Consider the following 26,043-nt stretch of genomic DNA (forward strand, 5'->3'; position numbering starts at 1 on the left):
TAATGTTATATCGAGTCTTTGTAAAAGTGTGTTTGAGAATAATTTAAGCACATTTGGCTAAATTATTTTATTACAAACCACTTGGTCTATACTAGATCATATTGTGTCGCAAAATTGGGTAATGTCATAAGGGTCTATGTCTAAATGTGTATTCCCCCTTTGAGGGTTGAATTAATTGTAATATCTGATGTAAAAAATATTTTAGTGCATGGTCCCTCATACTTAGACACCATGGCTAAAATATTTGAGGGTGGAAAAAATATTAATCCCCTCTAGTGTCAATTAATTAATTTTTCTGGCTAAATTAAATAAAAATCTTAAGCTAGAAAATTAATTAATTTTGAGTCAAAAAATAATCATAGAGAAATTAATTTCTCTCCAAGTGGAAAATTCGTGGGTCAAAGAGAAGTCAATTTTTGGAGGTCCCCCACCAAGGGAAAAATGGATATTTTGAGAAAATTTGAGCCCTTGGACCTTGGTGGTTAAGTCAAAGTCAAATTTTTGAGGAAATTAATCCAAAATGTTAATTTTTGGATTAATTAAAAGTGTGTTCTAAGAAAAATTCGAATTTTTCCTCAAAATAAAAAATTCAATGGTGGAGATTAAAAGATGATCAGGCTATTTTCAGCGGTTGAGATTATTTTGACGATGATCAAGCCAACTAGCCGTTATTTTCCATTTGGAGGGATTGCTCTATAAATAGAAGTCATTTTGCTTCTGTTGAATGTCTTTGAATGATTTAAATTCTTAAATGCTGGTATTGAGTTGTTGCTCTGCTGGGAAAATTTTGTATCATAATTGAAAAACTTTGGGGTTCATTCAATAGTGTTTTCTTTCGCTGATCTGTGGTATGTGTTAGCTATGTGTGATCCTTTTGAGCTAAATATCGATTAATAATTGTTATTTCATATGTCGGTGATAAGAACATTCTATTGATATATTCTATTTTAGGTGATCTAATTCACTCTGTGCTTTAACAATTTTTTTGAGAATATAATAGAGATCTACAGGTACGCTAGCCGTTGGGCTCCAAGTTCACAGACTGTGGCAAAATGCTGACTATGTTTGGGATTTGAGATTTCTATATGGTATTTGATTTTGTAGGAGGGTTACAACCAATATTTATTTTTCAAAAATATACTCATCCTTAGTTATTTATCCAAAAATTATTTTCTCCAAAATTTTTAAATTTTGTAAATATTGTATATTTGTAAATTATTTCTAACCTATTTGTTTTGCAACAATTAGGGTCTTATTATAGTTCGGGCTTTGAATTTTTTTTATATATATTTGGGGTTTGGCATTTTTGATTCATTTGTGCAAGTGAACTTCAAGATTGCTCAAGACGATTTTCGTTGGGGTTTTGAGGCATATCTAGGCCTAGGAAGGCAAGATCTACCCTCCATTCAATTTCAAGCTCAACATCCAACATTTTTGTAGTGATTTTCTAGCGCTTTTTTTGTTGCAGGGGTTTCGAAATTTTTTAGGCCTTCTAGGCCTAACTGTCTACCTTTCTGCCGTAGACGTCACCCTTTTTTCCCTCCCAGGGCCCTCGACCCTCCTTTCTGGCCTAGCCGCAACCCATTAAGGGCTTTCCGTCACCCTTTAGGGCCTTTGGCCCTCTTCCTTGGCTAGTTGTAGCCTTATAGAGGCCCCGACTGTGAAAATTCCTTAAACCTGGGAATTTCTACTGTAGCATTGATGATATTTTTTCTACTTGTTAGATTTACATGAACAAGTTATTTGCAGTTTCCTACGGCAAACATCGAAATACATACATTGCAGCCTACACCAATTAAATTATATGTCGAAACAAGAAATTGAACAATAGAGAAAGATACACACAATTGCACAGTTGTTTTTGGACAAACGTCCCTCGAAAAACCCAATGCGGGAAAACCGGTGCAGCAGATCTGAGGGTTTTTATTATTGGGCTAAAGTATTTCTGAATACAACTACTGGATGCCCTCCTGGCAATCCAGTTACAGAGAAAATCACTTAGCATAAGAAACTGGTGAGATTACCTCACTCTACACTGCATGCCCCGACTGATCCGGTAGCTGAACTGTGAGTTCCTCGGTTAGTTCTGCACTACCCCTGCGTGGGCCCTGCGTCAGCCTTAAAGGCCCCGCGTCAACTCAAATGAGAATCGATCTGCCTTCAGAAGCCTTTTCTAGCCCTCCCAGCTCAGAAATGTCAGCGTCCTCAGCAAACTCGGACTTTTGCCTCGGAGGCTACTGCGTTGCTCTGCATGGGGCCTGCGTGAGCCCTTCCTGGCTCTGCGTCACCCTCTTTGCCCTTTGCGCTGCCTCCTCTGTGTGTCTCTTTGCCTCTCTACTGAGTATTCTTGGTTGCGGAGAAGATCTTCCAGCCAAAACTCTCTCTGCCCCTCTCTGCGTGATCACTACAACTCATTGTGCTGCCTCTAGCTTTAGCAATTCGATCTGACTGATCAACTCTCTGTGTCTTCCAAATGACTCTCAAGCCTCCTTAAATAATCTTCTCGTTGACATTCGACGACCCAGATTAGAAGCTAATCAATGGCTAAGATCATTTTTGCTTGATCCTCGTCTTCTTCTAGAAGTTACACCCATAGTTAGATTAATACCCATTAATTATTTTAACTTCCTAAGTTTAGACTTAGGGACCCATTAAAAATAATTAATTATTTTAATAAAAATTTCTCCGCGTGGAATTTCCCAAAACGCTTTTTGGGTTCTTTGGAATTCATGTGCCCAAGCCTCCCTCCAAAATTTGAGACCTAGAGCACATCCGATGCTACTAGAAATCAACACTCCCTCTTAGCCAGGAATGTGGTCTAGCAATGCCTCCCACTGAAGCATCACCCAGACTTCATAACATCGTCCTCTGCGCTGTTGATGTCTGACATACTGCCCACCAATTACTGCGCAAATGCTACATCTGTACTGCTGTTGACTGTTGAAGTTTCTAAGTTTACTTAGTTTAGAAACCCTTCATGCACTTTTTCGGATTTATTCCTACCTACTTGTTATTTTTCTTTAACAAGTTATTTACAATGTAAATACTGAAAATAAACACCAGTGCATGCTCAACATATTACAGATCAACAACTAAAAGAAACAAGAAAAAACACACCACATGACACCATTATTTTTCGACCAATGTCCCCGGAAAAACCTAATGCGGGAAAATTGGTGCAGCTATCAGAGGGTTTTCTTATTAAGCAATATCAGAGTACAATCTGGGAGCCGAAACTGGCCTACCCAACAGAGAATTTCCTTAGCAGCTATACCTCACAGTTTGAGAGAAATCTCCTAGCTGAAACCCCGGAAAACTCTTTCGACAGCTCCTCAACACAAAACTGCTCCGCAACCCCAGCATCTACCCCAAAGTGGATTGCATCAGCCCCTCTCTATCTCACGTTGGCCCTGCGTCAACCTTTCTTGGCCTGCGTTAGCCCCAGGAGGCCCTACGTCAGCTTTGGGATCCTCTGCGTCAACTGCGCTGGCCCCTCTGGTGCTCTGCGCAGCACTTGGCTGCCTCTGCGTGGCCCTGCGTGAGCCCTTGCTAGCTCTGTGTCACCTTCCTTGGCTGCTGCACTACTCTCCCGGCACAATCTCTGCCTTCTTTGTTTCTCTGTACTCAATGTCCCTCAGCTGCTCTCCCGATCACTGATTCTATCTCTCTTAGCAAACCCCGCTCTAGAGAATAGAATGATTGATCATCTGGTGTGTTCTCCAAGTGACCCTCAAGCCTCCTCTTATACTTTTCCTGTTGACATATCAATGGCCGAGATTAAGTCCCTAATCAACGGCTAAGATTAGATCTGGCTTGATCCATGTCTTTTGGACCATTCTAACACAGATTCATATTAATACACATTAATATGCTATTTTCCCTAAGTTTAGACTTAGGGACTCCATTAAAAATATTAATTATTTTAATATCTCCTAATCTATTTAGAATCTGCCCAAACCCTTTCTGGGTATTGGAGATCTCATGTGCCCCAACCTTTCCACCGAATTTCGTGGCTAGAGCACATCCGATGCTACCCCAAATCAACACTGACCTTGCCATTGTCAGCACTGCATACGTACTGTAATTCCCTCTTAAATTTTGCATCCATGCTGCTGCTGACACTGCCACTGCCCACTGCCCCTGCACTGCAAACTGCTGCTACTACTGCATCAACAACGGAAAAACATCCCAAATTACTGAACAAGTGTTCAGCATAGATGCATCTCGATGCTGAAGATCTGACTACTGCTAGTCCCACGCTGTCAACACTGACCTTGCCCAAACCCTTTTTGGGTATTGGAGATCTCATGTGCCCCAACCTTTCCACCAAATTTCGTGGCTAGAGCACATCTGATGCTACCCCAAATCAACATTGACCTTGCCACTGTCAACACTGCATCCGTACTGCAACTCCCTCTTAAATTTTGCATCCATGTTGCTGCTGGCACTACCACTGCCAACTGCCCCTGCACTGCAAACTGCTGCTACTACTGCATCAACAACGGAAAAACATCCCAAATTACTGAACAAGTGTTCAGCATAGATGCATCTCGATGCTGAAGATCTGACTACTGCTAGTCCCACGCTGTCCCTCTGAAGCCACTGCACTGCTGCTGCTACTGCACTGTGCCTCCCTGCACTGCTACAACTCTGCACTACGCTGCTCAGACTTGGCGTTCTAGCCACTGCATTTGTCACTCCAACACTCCTCTGCACGATATGACAATGGTCCATCTTGCTACTACTGATTTGGGCTCTTGTAGCAAGGTATTGATTCGAGAGGTGGACTCCTCAAGGATCCTGCCCATCTGTAGCTCTTTTGAACTACAACTCCAAATCAGCCCACCTCCCTCCCGGAGGTATTTCGGCTATCATGGTGAACTCCTCGATCTTTGCGGGTGTAGCCTTTGGATCGTGCTTCTCATTTTTGTCCTTCTTCATGAGAGGACACTGTGTTGTGTTGTGTCCCATTTCACCACACTTGAAGCATTTTATCTTCGAGACGTCCTTCTTCCGCCTCCACTGCTCCTGCTGCCCCTTGGATGCAAGGGTTGCATTCTCTTCCTCCTCCTTGGGCTTCGACCCACTGCTGCTACTTCCGTCAAGCTTACACTTGACCAAGTCTCTCCTCAGCTCCTCTTGCTTAAGAGCTGCCCACATCTCATCCCAATTTGGCAAAGTCGCCCTGCCCAGGATACTCTGGACAAAGACTTGCCAATCTTCAGAAACAGAATTTAGGGCCAGTCTTACCAACTCGAACCCTTGAGGTGTAGACCCCACAGCTGCTAACTCATCCTGGGTCTCCTGAAGCTTCGTGAGGAACGGATCTATGCGCTCCCCCTTCTACATCTGCGCAGATCTCAGTTTCTGCTCTAAGTACATCTTCTGCTGCTCAGAAGATCCTTGATATAGCGTTGCCAAGGCATCCCACATCTCCTTAGCAGTCCCTCTGCTTGTGACGTGACAAATGACGTGATCCTTTACTCCATCCAGGATCATCCTCTTGGCTTTCGCCATTTCTATTTGGTACTTCTTCAGCAGATCTGCATCTGTAGGCACAACCACCACGCTGTCGACATAGGTCTTGAGAGAATGCTCATCTAGAAGGAATGACATCCTTGTCTTCCAGATGACGTAGTTGGATGCTCCATCCAACATGTCGTGATCTCTCAGCCCACTGGTTGCCATCTCTGCCACGGGAATGTCGAATTGATCCTCTCTGCTTCTTACTGCTGCTGCTCAACAAATAAGAAACAAACTTCTTGGTAGGAAGTCTACTGAGGAAAAATTCCCTCACTTTGCTTCTCCTCTCCCTTCTGATGATTTTCTGCTCAACAAACTGCCTGCAGAAAAACTACGTCCCACCAGCTCTTCCTCACGCTGAGGCTCAACGCTATTCCCTCTACCACGACAAGATTTCGATTTGGAAGCCCTTCCTCTTTGTCAACTCACTCAGAGAGAGACTGCCTCGAAAATTCAGCCCTCTTGGGTTGGACTGCGCAAATCCCTTTGGGGATTCGAACTGTGGCCTTTAGCAGCTATTTAGATCTCCTTTTCTGCTCAGCGCTGTGTCCTCTGGCGCTATTCTTCTTGTCTCACTTTCACTGCTTTGATACCATGTGAAAATTCCTTAAATCAGAATCCCTACTGCAACAACTGATGATATTTCTCCTACTTGTTAGATTTACATGAACAAGTTATTTGCAGTTTCCTATGACAAACATCGAAATACATACACTGTAGCCTACACCATTTAAAATAATATGCCAAAACAAGAAACTGAACAATAGAGAAAGATACAACACAAATGACACAATTGTTTTTGGACAAACGTCCCCGGAAAAACCCAATGCGGGAAAACCGGTGCAACAGATCTGAGGGTTTTTATTATTAAGCAAAAGTTATTTCTGAATACAACCTTTGGATGCCTTGCTGGCAATCCAGTATAGAGAATATCACTCGACAAAAGAAATTAGTGAGATTACCTCACTCTACACTGCAAGTCCCGGCTGATCTAGTAGCTGAACCAACAAGTCCCCGACTGATCTAGTAGCTGAACCAACAAGTCCCCGGCTACTTCTGTGCTGCCCCTACGTGGGCCTGCGTTAGCCTCTAAGGAACTACGTCACCTTTGCTGAGAATCAATTTACTCTCTGGCGCTGATTCCAGCCTTCCCGGCTTAGAATGTCCAACCCTCCAGCAAATTTTGGACTTCTGCGTAGGAGGCTCTACGCTGCTCTGCGTGGGCCCTGCCTGGATCTGCGTCACCCTCTCTGGCCTCTGCGCTGCCTCCTCTATGTGTCTCTCTGGCTCTCTGCTGAGTATTCTTGGCTCTGGAGAGGATCCTCCAGCCAAAACTCTCTCCGCCCCTCTTTGCATGATCACTACAAATAACTGTGCTACCTCTAGCTTCAGTAATTCGATTTGACTAATCAACTCTCTGTGTGTCTTCCAAATGACCCTCAAGCCTCCTTAAATAATCTTCTCGTTGACATTCAACGACCCAGATTAGAAGCTAATCAATGGCTAACATCATTTCTTCTCGATCCTCGTCTTCTTCTAGAAGTTACACCCACAGCTAGATTAATACCCATTAATTAATTTAATTTCCTAAGTTTAGACTTAGGGACCCATTAAAAATAATTAATTATTTTAATAAAATTGTCTTTGGGTGCAATTTCCCAAAACGCTTTCTGGGTTCTTTGGAATACATGTGCCCAAGCCTCCCTCCAAAATTTGAGACATAGAGCACATCCGATGCTGCCAAAAATCAACACAAACTTGCCACACTTGAAGCAGTTGACCTTAGATAGATCCTTCTTTTTCTTCTTCTCCCCCTGCGAACCTTGTCCCTGACTGGGACCCTTTGATGCAAGGGCCACATTATCTTCCTCCTTCACACCTTTCGATCCTTTGTTGCTGCTGCCACTGGTGGAGGTCTTCACCAGTGATCGCCTCATCTCCTCTTGCTGCAGGTTTGACCACATCCTGTCCCACCTTGGTAATGTATCTCGTCCCAAAATACCTTGGACAAAGATTTCCCAATCCTCTGAGACATTGTTCAGGGCCAAATGCACAAGCTCTGTATCTTGAGACACTTCTCCTACGATTGCAAGTTGATTGTGGATATCCTGAATTCTGGTGAGAAAAGGACCAATGCCTTCACCCTTTTGCATTGTGATGTTCCCAACTTCTCCTTTAGAAACATCCTCCGCTACTCGGAATGATTTTGATATAGCCCTGCAAGAGTGTCCTACATCTCTTTGGCAGTGTTCTTTTTAGATACATGTGAGACTATATGGTCTTGAACTCCATTGAGAATCATCCGCTTCACCTTGGTCATTTCCTTTCTGAAGTTTCCTTGCTGCTGTTTATCAGTCAGTTCTGCCACAATGTTGTCTGCAGAAGTCTTCAAACCATGGTCATCAAAGAGAAAGGACATTCTGGCCTTCCAAATGACATAGTTGGAGGCACCGTCCAATCTATCTTTATCTTTGAGCCTGAGTGTGGTCATCTTTGAAAAAAGTTCGAACTGAAGCTGAAATCTCCCTCTTTCTCCTGCTCGACTGCTAGCTTTGCTATTCACACTCCCTTATGGAGTGAGAAAAACTGCTTGCTGCAACTCTAAAATTGGATTTATGAAATAGAAACCCTTTGAGAGAATTTTCCTTTGTGTGTACACTTTCTCTTCCACTTGACGCTGATTTTTCTCTAGCAAACCACTGCAAAACCCTTTTGCGTCCATACAAGAACTTTGCTTAGCGGAAAATACAGATCTGCTTCACTAGAATTGCTTTCTGGCTTCACCAATGCCTGTTGGAACTGCTACTGGGCTTTGCGAATTTTGTAGCCGCTTGCATTAAAAAAATTGAACCCTCTGCCCAATAGTTCGAACTGCTTGGCCAACCTCTGTGCAAATCTGGAAATTGAATTGCCAGACTCCCTTTAAATTTGGACGATTTCTTCTTTTTGCCTCTAAGCTTCCTGTCTCATCAAATGAGCTCTGATACCATGTGAAAAATTCCTTGAAATGCAGCAACTGAAATTAATTCTCCTAATTGATTACAATTTATTAATTTTCTGATTAATATCGAATTAATCACACTGCAATTTCTTCACAAATAAATATTGTGGAAGGTAAACTGGAAATTGAGAAAACACTGGTACACACCTAAAAAATTGACACAATTATTTTTGGACAAATGTATTTGGAAAAAACCAATGTGGGAAAACTGGTGCAACAACTGAGGGTTTTATTATTAAGCAACAATGAGAAATTTTGAGTACAATCTCTGGATGCCCAACTGACAATCCAATCAGCAAAATAATCTGGCCAAAATATCTGTGAGGCAAATATCTCAACACCATCCTATCACATCAATATTAATCATGTCCCACCACATAGTCATGTGATGAATCACATAACATAAAAAAAAGGGGACCATGTAAAGTGCTCTCTCCCCTAGTAACAAAACAATACACTGAGTACATCAACACAACACTGAAATACATGACACTACGAATGGTATATGTCAATAACTGTTAACGGAGATCCTCCCATGCTCAAGGGGCAACCATCAAATGCTCATGCAATCAACCACTCTCTTCCAGACACTGCATATCCATAGTCTGTTGTGGTCAGAGTCTCAGACATGCCACAAGGGAACTGCTAGGGAAAGTGTGGGCATTCATAATAATGCTCTTCTTTCCATCAATAATCCATGAGCATTATTTGCAAGTATCTATCAAGTGTGATGAAATCACAAGGTGAACACTCATGCAATGTGAGGGGAAACAAAGGCATTTACTGAAACAAAAGTTGAAGCACGCAGAAAAAGAATATCAACCATATCCACACAATGAACACCAAACCCAAGCAATTGCGACATTTCAGTGATGAAGCTCCAATCTAGTCTGTCATAAACTTTGTCAAAGTCAATTTTCAGGAGGAATTCTGCTTAGTCTGTGTAGCCCATTCCATAGACTCCCATATGGAATTCACTGTCTCCAAAATCAATCTCCCCTTAACAAAACTGGTCTTGGCCTGTCTAACCATGTGAACAACAATTTTCTGAGTCTGCATAGCAACTACCTTAGGCAAGATTTTACAAAAAACATTAAGCAAAGGTATAGGGTGCCACCCACTAAATTACTAATAGAATCCTTGGCTGTATTTTTCAGAATAAATTTGATCAGCCCCTTGAATTAATCTAACTAGAGTCTTGTGGTTGTTTACATGTCTAATTTTTTATTCTCTACCTCCAAATGCTTTATCATAAATGCCATCTGTGCTTAAATGTGTTCAATGGCCTTGGGCTCAAAAATTTAATATTTCCCTCTTTTAAGGTTCTGAATACTCAAATATCATTACTACAATTAATGATCAAGTCGTACCTACTCCTGAGATCTACTATTGAGGAAGTGAACTATTTTTCATAGTCCGATAATGTTTGTGATGTTGAATTTCTTTTCTATTTTCCCAAGTATTATTTAACAATTTCATATGGTTGGTCAGACAGTTTTAACTCATACATGTAGCTCAATAATTATCCCTATAAGTTGTCACGAAGCTAATATGTACATAATCCAATGAATGTGCTCAAAATTGTGCTGTTGGGAGTAAAGGAATGGTGAATAGATTGAATGTAAGCACTGAAAGTGAAAGCCATATCTATTGTATATAAGTTGATGTCAGTGTAGAGATTTGCGTCTGATGCAATTGTAGATAATTTAAACGATATTTGTTGAGAAATGTTTTACTGTCTTGAACAGTCTTTGGTATCTTCTCAGTCACGCCTGGTAGTCCCTGCCGATGGTGGATCTATATCGACTAATGAGGTGTTCCCCAGTGAGGCTGCATGTTTTGAAGTGCCGACAGATGACATTCGACCTGGAGATTTTATATTGATTCTACCTGGAGAGACTATTCCAGTGGATGTATGTTGAAATTTGAATGTCTTCTCTATTTTGCTTGAAAATGTTTTTTTCAACAAGCACAATGCTGTTATGCTTTCGGTACTCTGGCTATGCCAGTTTTTACAAAACACATTCAACAATAACTAATATTCACTGACGGTTTAGATGAAAATAATGTTCTAAATAGAAATATTTAAGAGAGATGTTTTCATGATCTTCAAATAATTGCAGAAGAAATATTTTTCAACAGTATTTATTAGAGGATAGCTTTTGACTATCTAGAACCAAGTGATGACTACTTGCAAACATATCACACTTGGTACTGTGAATATAGAGAGGTCATTTCAAGTAAAATTTCCATGCAACTGAGTGTAGAATTATTGAAGATACAGAAGAGGGCAATTTTTTGATGTCATTTATGTAATCTGATTGCTAACTTGATGTCTAGATGTGTTTTCTTCAAAGGAACCAAAGCATCGAAAATGTCATTTCTTTGTTTTCTCATCTGTTTTATTAAAATTTTGCAAGGGGTTATCTTCTTATTCCCTGATCTGATGAACAATCCTGACACAAATAAGCTTTAATATTTTCAGGGGAAAGTTGTGGCAGGTGTAAGTGTTGTGGATGAATCTATGCTTACTGGTGAACCTCTTCCTGTAAGAAAAGGAAGTGGCCTTTCTGTTTCTGCAGGGACGGTCAATTGGGTATGTAGTCTGAAATTGTTAGATAGGTTTCTAGTAAGCGAGACTGTTTCTCTGTTTTATGTTTAACATTTTAAATAAATTATGTTTAATATTTATGTGTACCTATCTCAATAAAGACCATTTGCTTATAAAAGATTGTTTACTGTGAATCAAATAAACCCTCATTTTTTCATTGGGCGAGGTAGTCATGTAATGAATTGAACATTAACAAGTTAAAATCCCAAGGAATTTATTTGAGCACTTTAGGGTCTAGACTAGTCAATTGCTTAGTACTGCCAGATATAGATCATATGATTTATTCACAACTTCTGCACATGCATAGGTTGCAATACATCTTTTTTGGCAAGGCTTTCACTCTTAGTGCTTAATGAGTGATAATGAAATCTCTTTATACAATATTCAAATCTCCAGCAACTCATTAACTTTCATCAAGTGACTCTATCTATTTGATGTTAAGCTCTATATAAGCTCCATGTTAACCATAAAATCCCTTATTAAGCCCTAGATCTTGAGTTATTATATTTCTATTATTATATTGTTATGTCGGCTAGAATCTTTCATTGTACCATTTGTTTCCTATATGTACACTAAGGAGACATAGTCTCAGGATCATCTAATCCTGTCTTATACCTTCTATTCATTATAAAAGGAGTTTTTTCACCAAAGTGGACTGTAATTATTGGTTTCTTATCATTTTTAAGATGCAAGGTTCATAATGTTTGGTATCAGAGCAATGATCCTAGGGTTTTGCTAACTTAAACGAGTCATCTTGGCGTTTTCACTATAACTTCTTTCTAGGATGTTTCAGATTGTGAAATTTTGAGCAAATAGAGAAAACATCTCAATGTACATTTAGTACGAATTTTAGATTCCGTTTACTATAAGCTCAGAGATATACTTTGTAGAAGTTAGGGTTTGTGAGTGGTCCTGAAATCAATTTCAAACCAGCATTGAAAAAATTAGCATCAGCAAAAAATCAGCAAGGATTCAGAAAACATCTTCTCGAAGACATCGGCGAAAAAATAAGCAAAAATAAGCAAAAATCGGCAAACCTCAGCACACTAAAAAATACAAACTATATTCATTTTTTCAAAATCAGGAAAATTCGGGAAAATCAGCAAAAATTAGGAAAAATCAAGAAAAATCGGCAAAAATAGGGAAAAATGGAAAAATCAGGAAAAAATCAGAAAAAAAATTGCAATTCTTTCAGGCTGAAAAATCGACTGGTCGAAAACAAATATGATTTTTTGGGACATCGCCAAAAGATTGATGATTTTATCATTTTTGGTATAATATTTTCTTGGAAGGATCTAGACTATGAAATTTTTAGCAGATTGAGAAAACATCTCAAGGTACCTCTGGTAAAAATTTTACATTCTAGTTTCCTATAATTTTGGAGATATACCTTGTGGAAGTTAGGGTTTGTGAATGATACTAAAATCAATTTCAAAAAAATGATCTTGGAATTTCTGGTATAACATTTTTTATGGGGCACTTCATGTTAGAAAATCAGAAAGGTAGAAATATTTTCTTTAGTTGATAATTACTTGTGATATCTTTGAATTTTTTGTATCTTTCTTATGTTCTTCTTTTATCTTAGTTCATCAAGCAATTATCAAAAACAAAATATGAAGATCAGGGACACCTGATGTAGGTGGACAGGCAGGGATAAAACCCTTATATAGGGGAAAGCCCAGTCAAGAAATCTTCCTTCATTTATTAAAATTGAGATGGACCAAGACCATAGACCAACAAACTTTTCTCCTCCACCAAGTCAACCTTCCAAGATGATATAGTAGTCTCTTCTTATTTAGCAACTCCAACTCAACAATAATCCAGAAATTCGACTTCCCAGTTGCAGTATTTCAACCTCCTGCAGCAGAATTTCGGCCTCCCAGTTATTGCAGAATTTTGGCCCCCTTCCAGGAGCAACACAACTTCAGACGTGGGAAAGAGAGAAATATCAATTTTTATGCTTGAAAGAGTCCTCTTTCTTCTTCGATGTCCTTCTTCTTTTGCACTTTTTTCTTGACCCAGTTACTACAGATCGAACTTGTGTGTGAGTGACAAATGAGGTCGAGTTGTTGCCTTTATATAGTGATTCTGCTCCCCAATTTTTGTTGAAGAATGTAACTAGGTTCGGTCTTCATAAATGTATTCAAGTCACAATATAATGTATTTGTCAAAAGAAGAAAAATGAAATTTTATTATTAAAATTGACTTATTAAAGCACGGGTTTCATGCTTGGGTCAATTATTTTTAGATCAAAGCCTCCATTGCAGGCTTCTAGGGTTTGTGTCAAGTGTCTGTGTCCATGTCATAATGTAATGAACCCTTCTTGGGAATTATTTGTCAAGAAATAAATTTATTTTATATTAAAATTAGTCTTCTTGGTCTCCTCCACCAAGTCAGCCTTAAACTGGGCAAGTCAGCCTAAACTGGGCAGTAGGATCAGTATATAAAGGCAACAACTCGACATCACTTTTCACTTACTCACAACAAGTTCGATCTGCAACTTCTGGGGCCAGAAAAATGTAAGAATTTCAAGGAACAAGGAGAAGTAGGATAGTGAAGGTGAAGGACTCTCTCAAGCACAAAAGTCAAGATTCTCTCTATTTTTCCCACACGTGTGAAGCTATGCGACTGCTGCGGGGTCGAAATTCTGCAGTTATTGGGAGGCTGAAATTTTGCTGTTGGGGGTCTAAAGTCTGCCACTGGGGAGTCGAAGTGTTGGATTGTTGCTGGGCTGGAGCTGCTAAATAAGAAGAGTCTACTATATCATCATGGAAGGTTGACTTGGTGGAGGAGGAAGGTCTGTTGGTCTAGGGTCTTGGTTCATCTCAATCTGAATTACTGAAGGAAGAGTTCTTGACTGTGTTTTCCCCTATATAGGGGTTTTAGCCCTAGCTTTCCGCCTACATCTGGTGTCCCTGGTCTTCATATTTTGCTTTTGTTGATCGCTTGATGAAACAAAGATAAACGGACATAAGAAAGTTAATAAGAACATAAGAATATCACAAGTAATTATCAACATAAGAAAATCTTTTTGCCTTTTTGATTTTCTAACATGTATCAGAGCTAAGGTGAAAGAAGGAAGGAAAAAAAGCAGCTTGAAGATCTATTGAAAGGAGAATAAGGAGTTTCAAGGTTAAGAATAGAAGATATCAACATGACAAACTCAATGAAGGCAGAGAACAAACTAGAAGGAGCCTCCAACTACAGGGCCTGGAAAAAGAGAATAGATCTTATTCTTGAAAAGAATAAAGTCTTAGATCTTGTTCAAGGAAGAGTCAAGAAGCCTACTGATGAATCAAGTAATGCAGATAAAGTGAAGTTTAGAGAACTTGAAATCGTGGCTATGAATCTAATGTTGATTTTGGGTATCATCGGATGTGCTCTAGCTCCGAAATTTTGTGGAGGGGCTAGAATACATGAGATCTCCAAGACCAAAAAATCTTTTGGAGAAATTCCAGATGGATTGATATGAAAATAATTAATATTTTTAATGGGTTCCTAAGTCTAAACTTAGGAAAATAAAAATATTAATGGGTATTAATAAAATATGGGTGAGAAGCTTCTAATAGGTGAGGATGAAGTCTGTTTTAGTCTTAGCTATTGATTAGGGACTTAATCTCGACCGTTGATTCATCAATAGGAAAAGCATAAAAGGAGGCTTGAGGGTCAGTTGGAGATACACCAAGTGATCAGTCAATTGGATTTTTTTGGGGCGAGGTTTGCTGAGAAAATCGAATAGGTGATCTGAGTTGCAGAGAGAGGGGCAGAAGCAGAGATTTGGATCGGAAAGGAGTTTTGAGCCAAAGAGTATTAGGCAAAGAGGCAGCAATAGCATTAGAGGCAACGCAGAGGACTACGCAGCCCAGGAAGGGGCTCACGCAGTGTTTACGCAGGTCAAGATGGTCTCTTGCAGTGGCTGTGCAGGATAGTTGTCGGAAGTTCCCGATTTCGTTGGAGAAGCGAGGTTCTGAGTCGGGAGTGCTGAACAACAGTCTTCCTCCAGCAAATCAATCCAACAGAAGGGGTGATGCAGTCTCCTAGAGGCAAGACGCTGGCCCAAGCAGTGATTGCGCTTGGATTTTGTAGTGTTTGCCGAAGTTAGGTCACTCAATGATCAGTTGTGACTTGGAGAACGAGGTAAACCCTTGTATGTATTTCTTGCTGACGATATTTCTTTGAAAGGTTAGCCGATGTGAGAGGCAACCTATTGTACTCAGATTCGCTTGCTTAAAAATACAAACCCTCTATATGCTGCACTAGTTTTCCCGCATTGGGTTTTTTTGGGGACATGTTGTCCAAAAATAACGGTGTCCCTTGTGTGTTTGTCTCATATATTTTCAGTTTATGATCTGTATGTTAGTGTAGTCTGCAGTAGTGTTTTTTATCACTGCTTATGAATTAAATAACTTGTTGAATGTAATAACAAGTAGGAGATGATAAACCAGTGATTACAGTAGGATTTCTGATGTGTAGATTCAGAAATTTTCACATGGTATCAGAGCATTGCAGATCATAGGACACTGAAGCCATCAACCAGGAGATCCAGCAAATCTGCTGCAAAGAGGCAGCTGTCCCAAGTGACAACATTGTTTCAGAGCTAGTGGAGCAGCTGAAGGAGTGATGCAGAGCCAGAGGAGTGACGTAGAGGCTCACGCAGTGCTTGCGTCAGCATTCTAAGCCATTGGATGGTGACACAGTACCCGAGAGGAGCTCACGCAGCAACTGTGTTAGCTCTCTGGGCCAACGCAGAACCTGAGAGGCTCAGGTCAGTCAGTTGCCGGGGCAGGAGAAGCAGTGCAGATTCGATCTGTGGCGTTGGTGGGACGCTGTTGCTGTTGGTGCAGAACAGTGTCTGAGGAGACAAAGCCGAGGTAGAGGGAGTCACTACCTTAGCAGATTTCTTGCCAAAGAAATCTAGATCTAGGTTGCTGAGCAGTAGCAAAGGAGGATTGGAGAGGAGTGATTCGACATTTGGCAGGAGGATTTCTGTGAAGGAAATCAGGACTGAGAGGGAGTCTAGAGGAGCTTGTTCCTTAGAGGATTTCTAGTGCCAAATAAATCCAGATCCAAGTCTTGCTAGGGCAGCAGTAAGAGAGGGAGAAGAGAACCTGTTCTACACTTGTTTGAGTAGAGATGGCAGTCAATGGACTAAGGGATCGTGACAGATTGGATGGAGCATCCAACTTTGTTATCTGGAAGGCCAGGATCCTGGCAGTCCTAGACAAGAAATGCATCAAGGACTATGCCTTGAAGGTAGTTGTTGTTCCAGTCGACGTTGATCCGCTGAAGAAGTATGAAGAGGCCCAGGCGAAGGCTAAATGCATGATTCTAGACAGGGTCAAAGACGTGGTCCCACACATTGCTGAGAAGGAAACAACAAGGGAGATGTGGGAGACACTGGCCACCTTGTACTAGGGGACTTTTGTTCAATGAAAAATGATATTGGAGAATCAGTTGAGACAGATGCAAAAGGGAGAAGAAATCGATCCCTTCCTTCTCAGGTTGCAAGGGATTTGAGACCAGCTGACTTCTGTGGGGTCTAACCAGATCTTGATTTCATGGTCAGGATTGCCCTGAATGCAGTCATCGAAGATTGGGATACATTTGTCCAGAGTATCTTGGGCAAAGATTCTCCCCCCAGTTGGGAGGAGATGTGGAAAACTCTTTGACAAGAAGAGATCAGGAGGTTGACCAAGGCAGGGAGTAGCGGCAGAGGAGCCCAGGTCAAGGAGGAGGAGGAGGAGGATGTAGCTCTCGCATCATCGGGATAGCAAGGGCAGCAAAAGAGGAAGGAAAAGGATATATCCAAAGTCAGATGCTTCGGGTGTGGGGAACTGGGACATTACGCCACTTAGTGCCCTCGGAAGAAGGGCAAGGAAGAGAATTCTGAGGCTGCTCCAGCGAACGCTGACAAGGAGGATGATGACGAGGATTGTGCCATAAGTGATCATGCACCTCTAGAGAAGAGGTGGGGTGACATTGAGTTGTAGTCGGGAGGACTACATAAAGGGGCAGGATTCTTAAGGTGCCCAAACTCTTGGATCACATACGGCTATGGGAGCCCTTAATGACAGTAGTAGATTGACGGGAGTCAGTTGGTGCAAGGGATGATGGAGCAACAGTGGCAGAACTAGTGCCAAATTCTGAAGCAGCGCAATGGAGGTTGCAGCAGTGCACGGGGCACAGAGCAGATTGCAGCAGCGCAGTAGCAACAGAGGGTCAACACAGATTAGCAGCAGAGGTAGCTTTAGCATCACGAGGTATACAGACTGACTAGTATGTCAGCGTTGGGTGGCTTTTCAATTGCTTACTTCTCAGCAACTGAGTTGCAGTGTAGCGGTTAGCGGTGGCAGTGCTATGGGTAGCATGATGCATATTGAGAGTGAGTTGTAGTACAAGTGTCGCAGTGACAGTGGCAGTGTCATGGGTAGCAGTACAGGATATAGCAGTGTAGTGGTTGAAGGGCAGCAGGCCAAGCATCAGCAGCATAGAGGACCGATGCCATGGATTAGTGTGATGCTTCTATTGGGAAGCATTGCTAGAGCACATTCCTCACTAAGAGGGAGTGTTGATTTTGGGTAGCATCGTATGTGCTCTAGCTTTGTAATTCTGTGGAGGGGCTAGAACACATGAGATCTCCAAGACCTAGAAATCGTTTGGAGAAATTCCACCCGGATTGTGAGTTATTAAAATAATTAATATTTTTAATGGGTTCCTAAGTCTAAACTTAGACAAATAAAAATATTAATGGGTATTAATAAAATATGGGTGAGAAGCTTCTAAGAGGCGAGGATCAAGTCTGTTTTAATCTTAGCCGTTGATTAGGGACTTAATCTCGATCGTTGATTCATCAACATGAAAAGTATAAAAAGAGGCTTGAGGGTTAGTTGGAGATACACCAAGTGATCAGTCAATTTGATTTTTCTAGGGCGAGGTTTGCTGAGAAAATCGAATAGGTGATCTGAGTTGCAGTAAGAGGGGTAGAAGCAGAGATTTAGATCGGAAAGGAGTTTCGAGCCAAAGAGTACCAGGCAGAGAGGCAGCGCAACCCAGGAAGTGGCTCACGCAGGCCAAGAGGGTCTCTTGCAATGGCAGTGCAGGATAGTTGTCAGAAGTTCGAGATTTTGCTGGAGAAGTGAGGTTATGAGTCGGGAGTGCTGAACAACAATCTTCTTCCAACAAATCGATCCAGCAGAAGGGATGACGTAGTCTTCTAGAGGCAAGACACTGGCCCAAGCAGTGATTGCGTTGGGATTTTGCAGTGTTTGCTAGACTCAGGCCACCCAGTGGATTAGTTGTGACTTGGAGAACGAGGTAAACCCTCGTATATATTTCTTGCTACCGATATTTCTCTGAAAGGTTAGCCGGTGTGAGAGACAACATGTTGTACTCAGATTCTTCTTGCTTAATAATACAAACCCTCTACATGCTGCACCGGTTTTCCCACATTGGGTTTTTCCGGGGACGTGTTGTCCAAAAATAATGGTGTCCCTTGTGTGTTTGTCTCATATATTTTCAGTTTATGTTTTGTATGTCAGTGTAGTCCGCAGTAGTGTTTTTTATCACTATTTATGAATTAAATAACTTGTTGAATGTAATAACAAGTAGGAGATGATAAACCAGTGATTGCAGTAGGATTTCTGATGTGTAGATTCAGAAATTTTCACATCTAATTGTGGATGGAGTTAAGTATAACTTAATTCCATACATATCCAACATAAATTCCACTCAAGAAATGTATGAGACTTTCTCAAAGTTATTCACAAGCAAGAACATAGGTTAAATAGCAAGCCTCAATAATGAACTAAGAACTGTTAAGATGACAAATGATGATATTGTTTCATCATGCTTTATAATGATATCTAGATTCAGAGATGAACTCCAAGCAATAAATGGAGTTATCCTAGAAAATTGTTAGTTTTTATAGCATCGGATGTGTTCTAGCCACGAAATTTGGTGGAGAGGCTAGAATACATGTATTCTCTAAAACGCAGAAATCGTTTATGGAAATAACACCTAGAGATGACTTAATTAAAATAATTAATCGTTTTTTATTGTTTCCTAAGTCTAAACTTAGGAAATCTGATTAATTAAAGGGTATTAATTAAGTCATGGTGAGAATCTTCTAGAAGAAGATATGGATCAAGTTCTAGTTAATCTTAGCCATCGATTATGTTTTAATCTTGGCTGTTGATGTCTCAATGAGAGATTATAAGAAGAAATTCGATGGGCGTTGGAGAACACACTTGAGACACTAGTAGTTTGAATTCATTGGCAGATTGAACTTCAGAGTAGTAGCGCTAAGTTGCCTGAGAGAGAGCTAGTGAGGTCGAAGCAATGAGAGAGGGGCAAGGATAGTAAGGCCGGAGGAAGTTTTTCCTGTTCCGGTGAGTGCATTGCAGAGTGGCAGTGAGTGCCATAGAGAGGCAACACAGTGCTTTAGAGGGGATTTCGTTTTCTGCTGGGGAGAAGCAGTGATTTAGTGCCAGTAGTCGGAGAGAGAGTCTGGAGGCTAGAAGTGTCCTGTTGAAATTTCTAAGTATTATTGTTAGAAATTCTATCTGTATTCTTCTGGTTTATTTCTCTTGCTTGTTAATTACGAACACGTTATTTAAACATATAAATATCAAAATAAACACAATACTGTCTTAACCATCTACAGATCAACAGTTGAAAGAAATAGCAAACACACAAGTGACACGGTAATTTTTGTACAACTTGTCCCGGAAAAACCCAATTTGGGAAAACCGATGCAGCAATTCTGAGGGTTATTTATTATGCAGTATATCCTTGAGTACAACTGGGTGCCAAACTGGCTCACCCGACAGAGAAAAATAACCAGCAGTAATACCTGTCTATTCGGAAGCAGATATTTAGAAAATCTGCCCCACGAAACCCTCTCCAACACAACTGAATCACTGCGTTAGCCTCAAACCCCTTTGCGTCAGCCCTCTGAGGCACTGCATAGCCTCTACGACCTTTTGTGTCACTCCTGCTGCCCTCTGCGTGGATGACGCAGACCCTTTGGCCTTTGCGCTGTCCCAACTAGCCTCTGCGTGGCCTACTCTGGCTTCTGCGTCTGCCTCTCTACCTCTGCGCTGGTCTCTCGGCACTATCTCTACCTCTCTGTCCAGTACTCACTGCCCCTCGCTGCAAACTGATCACTGATTCGACTTTACTTAGCAAACCCCACTCTAGTAAATCGAATGACTGATCACTCTGGTGTGTTCTCCAACTGACCCTCAAGCCTCCTCTTATACTTTTCCTATTGGTCTTTCAATGGCCAAGATTACATCTCTAATCAACGACTAAGATTAGATTTGGCTTGATCCATGTCCTGTAGAATATTCTAACTCAGTTTTATATTAATGCCCATCAATATTTTATTTTTCCTAACTTTAGACTTAGGAACTCCATTAAAAATATTAATTATTTTAATATCTCCTAAACCAGGAAGAATCTGCCCAAACCATTTCTGGGTCTTGGAGATCTCATGTGCTCTCTCCACCAATTTTCATGGCTAGAGCACATTCGATGCTACCCCAAATCAACACTCCCTCTTAGCGAGGATTCTGCTCTAGTAATACTCCATGTTGAGCATCACTCTGATTATATGACACCGGTACCTGTGCTGATGTTAGGCCTCATTGACCAACAACCTCTCACTACTGCACCCTGTATTGCTGCCCATGGCCCTGCCACTGCCACTCCTGCATTCGTACGGCAACTCCCTCTGCATTCGTGCTGCTGCTGGTCCTTTCTCCCAACACTGCATCTGCACTGCAACCCCCTCTCATCATGCTGCATCATGCTACTGCGAATTAGTACTGCACTGTGTTGTCGCACAGATTGTCACGACAACGCTTAGACCGGGGGCTGTCACTCTGATCCCCGATCTCTCCGTTTAAGCCTGTCTCCTGCGGCTAAGGGGGGTAGACCCTATGGGAAAATGAATGACCAACTGTGAAACAGTTGGGTTGGGAGACACGAGGGGAAAGAAGCACTTAATTGATTTTTATTAAGTTAATAGACTAGTGCCTTATGAAATGAATGATGAAATGATTATTTATCAAATGTTGCAGAGATACGAGCTCATCAACAATCATTTACCATCAAACAAAGCTTAACTTTTTACCAAATGCGAGATAATCAATAAATGCTTAATGGCTTAATGATACTCCAACAGTTAAAAGTGCTTTAAACAACCACGTAAAATGCTAACCAGAGATCACATTCATGTAGTTAATCTTCAGATGAACATTAAAGCATGTTAAACATTAATTCCCACATCAAAATTTTAGCCTCGGCATAAAAGATAAAACATAAGAAATTCTTGAGCCAAGACTGAAATTGGCAAAAAATTTCCCAAAATATTTTTATATTTTTCAGATAAAACAAAATTTAAAACTAAATGAAACCTTTTATTTTTTATTTATTTATTTTTGAAATTTTTAATTTTTATTTATTTCAAACAAAATTAAATCTAAACTAAAAAAATCAAAATCTAAACTATAAGGGAAGAAACTCTTCATGCTTTTTAAAGTTTTATAATTTTTATGATTTTTTATTTTTATTTTTTTATATATGAAATTTGATTTATTCTAAAATTAAACTAAACTATAATTAAAGATTATGAGTTAATTGAAAATAAAAATTAACACCTAATCTAATGTATATAAAAAGTGAAAAATTATAAAATCTAAAATCCAAAAAAGAAACTTTTTATCATTTTTTATTATAAGTTATCCTAAGTTAACAAAATAATTTGAAAAATTAAAATCGTTTATTTGTTTACAGTCTAAATGCTAAAATCTAATTTTAATAAAATTAAAATCTAACTTAAAATTGAAGTTTAATCTAAACAAACAAAAGAAAAAAAAAAATATAATACGCTAACTAAAAAAAATCGAATGAAGACTAACAAATCATATAAACAAAAAATCAAAATGTGCCTTTGTTGTTTTGCTGTAGCAGATTGACGGCGACGAGGGTTTCTTGACCATACGCATGTGGATGAGGACTGGCAGAACCTGAAAGATGATACGCTAACATTCGAACCCGCAGGCCTGGACGAGTTTCGATGGCAGAAATACGCAGAAGAAGTGCAGTGAAGAGGTAAACGCACAGGTGACTGCGTGAGGGATATGGACGTGGGATGCCTGAGCAATGGTTGCTGAAGAGCTGCGTAATGGTTCTGGCAGCGTGGAGAGGTAGCTGGCGGCAGGTCTGATCACATTTTTCTTTTGTTTGCAGGCTCGATTTTTGGACAACGAGGAGATTCTTGAAGACTGCGTGGGCATAAGAGAGAATGCTGCAGCAGATGGAGGGGGCAGCGTGAAGGCTGTGTGAGGACAGAGGTGACTAAAAGATGGAAGCAGGTATTCAAAGGCTGCAACGACAGCAAATGAAACACCAAATCTGCGTGAAGAAGAAAGGGATGCGTGGCCTGACAGAGAAGGCTACGATAATGGACAAGATTTGGCACGTAGGGGCAGCAGATGAATGAGTTCGGAGGATGAGATAGTAAGCAACTGCGTGGAGGGGAAATGGCAGTGTTGAAGAGAGGTAAACGCAGATTGAATTTGAAGCTTGCTGTATGGATAAGCGGCAAGGGTTTTATCCAGTTCATAAAAAAAAAATCTTCGAGATTGAATTAGTCGATTCCCTCTGCGGCTTCTGCGACATCGATTAGCCGATTCCTTCATCACGCAATCGATTCGTTCTGCGGCTTAGTCGATTCGTTCTGCGGCTTCTGCAGTGTCGAGCGCATTCGAATGTGCATATATCGGTTACACGCTTCCGCCTTTCTCACTTCTGGAAAAGTCACACCCTGTGATTTAATCTTAAAGGGGTGCGAAACCTAGAAGTGCGATTTTGCGGCATCGATTAGTCGATTCCTTCTGCGGCTTCTGCAGTGTCAATCCCTTCTGCGGCTTCTGTGGCATTGACTAAAGAACACTAAATACGTTTTACGTTTTCGATTGCTGCTTGGAAGTTTGAAATAGATCAGGGTCTGCGGATCGATTGGGCTCTTCAAGGTCTGAGGCTCTCCAAGTTGTAGATCTGCTGATTCTATAGCTTCTCCTCAGATCTGCGGCTCTCCAAGTCGTAGATCTGCCAATTCTGTAGCTTCTCTTCGGCAATCTTTTATACTCAGTAGGAGAGCATTCTCCATATGGCTCCCAGCTTCGCAAAAATAGCTACTGGCTTAGTGCCGTCCACCTCTGGGGGGCAAGCTCCTGCCCATATCGTCAGTGAAGCCCCAGCTCCCACTGTCCAGGTGGTCCAGGCCTCACTCGATGAGGCTTTGAAGTTCTCTGAAAGTGCCCTAATCTGCCGATTCAATGGTTTTTGGCCGCGGCTGACAACTCTCCACAGTTGGATCTCGGAGGTATGGAAGCCTCTAATTCCTGATGCAATTAATATCTACCCCTGTGCTAGGGGTTTCTTTATAGTAGATTTTGAAAACCCTGAAAGCAGACAATGTATTCTAGATTCCGGCCCTTGGTTTTGGGAAAAATCAGGCCTATTCATGAGGCCATGGAACCCATCATTCGATCCCTCAACAACAGTGATAACCTCAGCACTAGTTTGGGTAAGATTGCCAAACATACCCTTACATCTCTGGAATTTCTCTTCGATAAAAGCCATTGGAAATGCAATTGGGAAATTTCACTGTAGGTGCCCAGAAACAGAGGAGTATGCCAGAACCACCTATGCACGCATATGTGTGGAAATGGACTTCAGCGTCGGATTCCCAGCTGAAATACACCTAACAAGTAAAGACTGTGTGGAACCAGAAACTCGATTATGAAAGTGTCCTCTTTAGATGTCGATCCTGCTTTGAGACAGGCCACCTAGCCAAAAATTGTCCAAAAGCCTCCCAGAAAAATTCTGCTAGAAAAAATCACCACAGATCTACATGGTGGGAAGGAGCACAAAAGGAACACTACACTGTCATCAAAGAAGAATACTCTCGAGAAAACTCTGAATCACAAGAAATCGGGCAAGAAAGAAACAACTCTCAAGACAAGCAGGGGGAAAGCCCCACCCAACAACAAAAGAGTGAACTCGACAACCCCTCAAGTTATGAGGGTTCGAATACCGCACAAAATAACTCTCCATTTAACAACAAAGCAGATCTCCTAGACCAAACTTCTTCTCCGACTATCTTCAAAAGGACGAACACAATAGATCGCGAAGCTAAGACACCAATGTCCCAAGAATCAGAAGAGATGAAGGAGATACAAGATAAAGAAAGTTGGAAGACTGTAGAGAAAAAAAAAGCTACAACACCAATCTCGCCAAGAAAGACGAGGAACCAGACAATTAGAAAGTAAGAAAGAAAATTATGGGTCCGATAGACCAATTTGGTCTCAGTGGATGGTAACCATCATCATCATCATCACAAACAAAACCCTCCAGATCTGAAAACAATTGAAATTGAAACCCTTGGACAGCAAAACAGCTTGGATAAACCCTCGAAAATCTCCAGAAAACCCTGCAACCTGTAATGATAAAAAACCCAAAAATAATATGTGCAGAAAACGAAACTAAAACCCTAGATCAGCTAAACAATTACAACATTTACAACTTGTAGGCTCTAAAATAGCTAGATTTCTCGTTATGCTACATAAATATTTTCAGAACTTTAATTTAATGTGAGATGCTTCAGAAAAACCCTGCATGCATTCATAAAAAATTTCAGATGATAAGCCCGAGATTAAAAACTAGCTGGGCTCTTTCAGAAAACACAATCCGGGAGTTGGCTGGTTTAGCTGAGAACTTCCCCGAATGCCCGGTAATCTAAAAAAAAGATTTCCTGCACATCTTAAAATCAACCATTAACATAGAGGGAGAAACAATAGTGAAACCCAGATCAAATGGAGATACCTGCCATTATATTTCAGAATCTAAACTATCATTCAAACCCCAGAGATCAGACAAGATACCTGTGCCTAGATGAATGTTCATTAAGCTATCATCAATGACTGAAAATAAAATTATGCAGAAAAATAAAACAATCTTACAACATTTCCAGAAGAGCAACACCAACAAGATTTTTAACCCCAAAGTCTTTCTTTATTGCACAAAAAATGACTACAAGAGAGCTTTCTTTTAGCACCAGACTCTCAGATCCAATCTCTTCTCAAATGACCCCTAGCACCCTATTTAAAGGAAAAATTCCCAACGGCTAATTCAAATGATCCATGTCAAAATGATCTCGACCGTCGATGAGGATCAAGATATCTTTTAATCTCATCCGTCAAATTTTTAAATGCATTTTAATATATTAAAAATTGAAATTCTGCATTTATTTACTCAAAAAATTTGATTTATTATTATTTTTTAAAATTTTTATTTTATTTTATTATTTATTATTTTTTAAATTTTTATTATTATTTTTATCTATTTTTAAATTTTTCTAATTTTTCTAATTTTTATTTTTTGATCCTCAAACTAAGCCTTTGGAAAAATCACCTAGGACCTAGGACTTAGGACTTATGAGGGGATTAAAACATTTTCTAACCCTCAAGGCACTTTACATCATGACTTTTACAATTTTACATCTCAAAGGGGAAAACCCATTTGACATAGACCCTCATAGACCACCCAGTTCTGTGACACAACTATAATCTAGCAGATCAACATACTAGGATTCTCCTAAGATTCTAATGACAAAATTCATTCCGGCTTTGGGGTTAGGCTGAAGGAAAACTTTGCCAATCATGGATCGGTGAGACAAAAAACCTTCCGGAACGTAGATTATCACTAGAAAATTAGGTCCACCTAGTCAATTTACATACATGACTCAGCTCTGCTAAGACTATTTACAATTTACACATGCAGACTGGGTTTACAACATAATATGATCAGGACGACGATGACTGTCGAATGGCACAGACAC

At 40.5% G+C, this 26,043-nt stretch overlaps 1 protein-coding gene across 2 annotated transcripts in view; it reads left to right on the top strand.

The window, feature by feature from the left end:
* LOC149254022 (copper-transporting ATPase PAA2, chloroplastic) overlaps positions 1 to 26,043 on the top strand; it is a 407,965-nt gene that overhangs the window by 83,730 nt on the left and 298,192 nt on the right. For both annotated transcript variants that reach the window (XM_089460050.1, XM_089460049.1), the window contains 2 exons: positions 10,273 to 10,437; positions 11,010 to 11,120. In XM_089460050.1, the coding sequence (XP_089316176.1) occupies positions 10,273 to 10,437; positions 11,010 to 11,120 (276 nt within the window). The remainder of the gene's footprint in view (positions 1 to 10,272; positions 10,438 to 11,009; positions 11,121 to 26,043) is intronic.

This window comes from Pinus tabuliformis, chromosome 7 (genome assembly GCF_031772625.1).
Source record: "Pinus tabuliformis cultivar Carrire ecotype Pingquan chromosome 7, CPIR1, whole genome shotgun sequence".
NCBI classification, from domain to species: Eukaryota; Viridiplantae; Streptophyta; class Pinopsida; order Pinales; family Pinaceae; genus Pinus; species Pinus tabuliformis.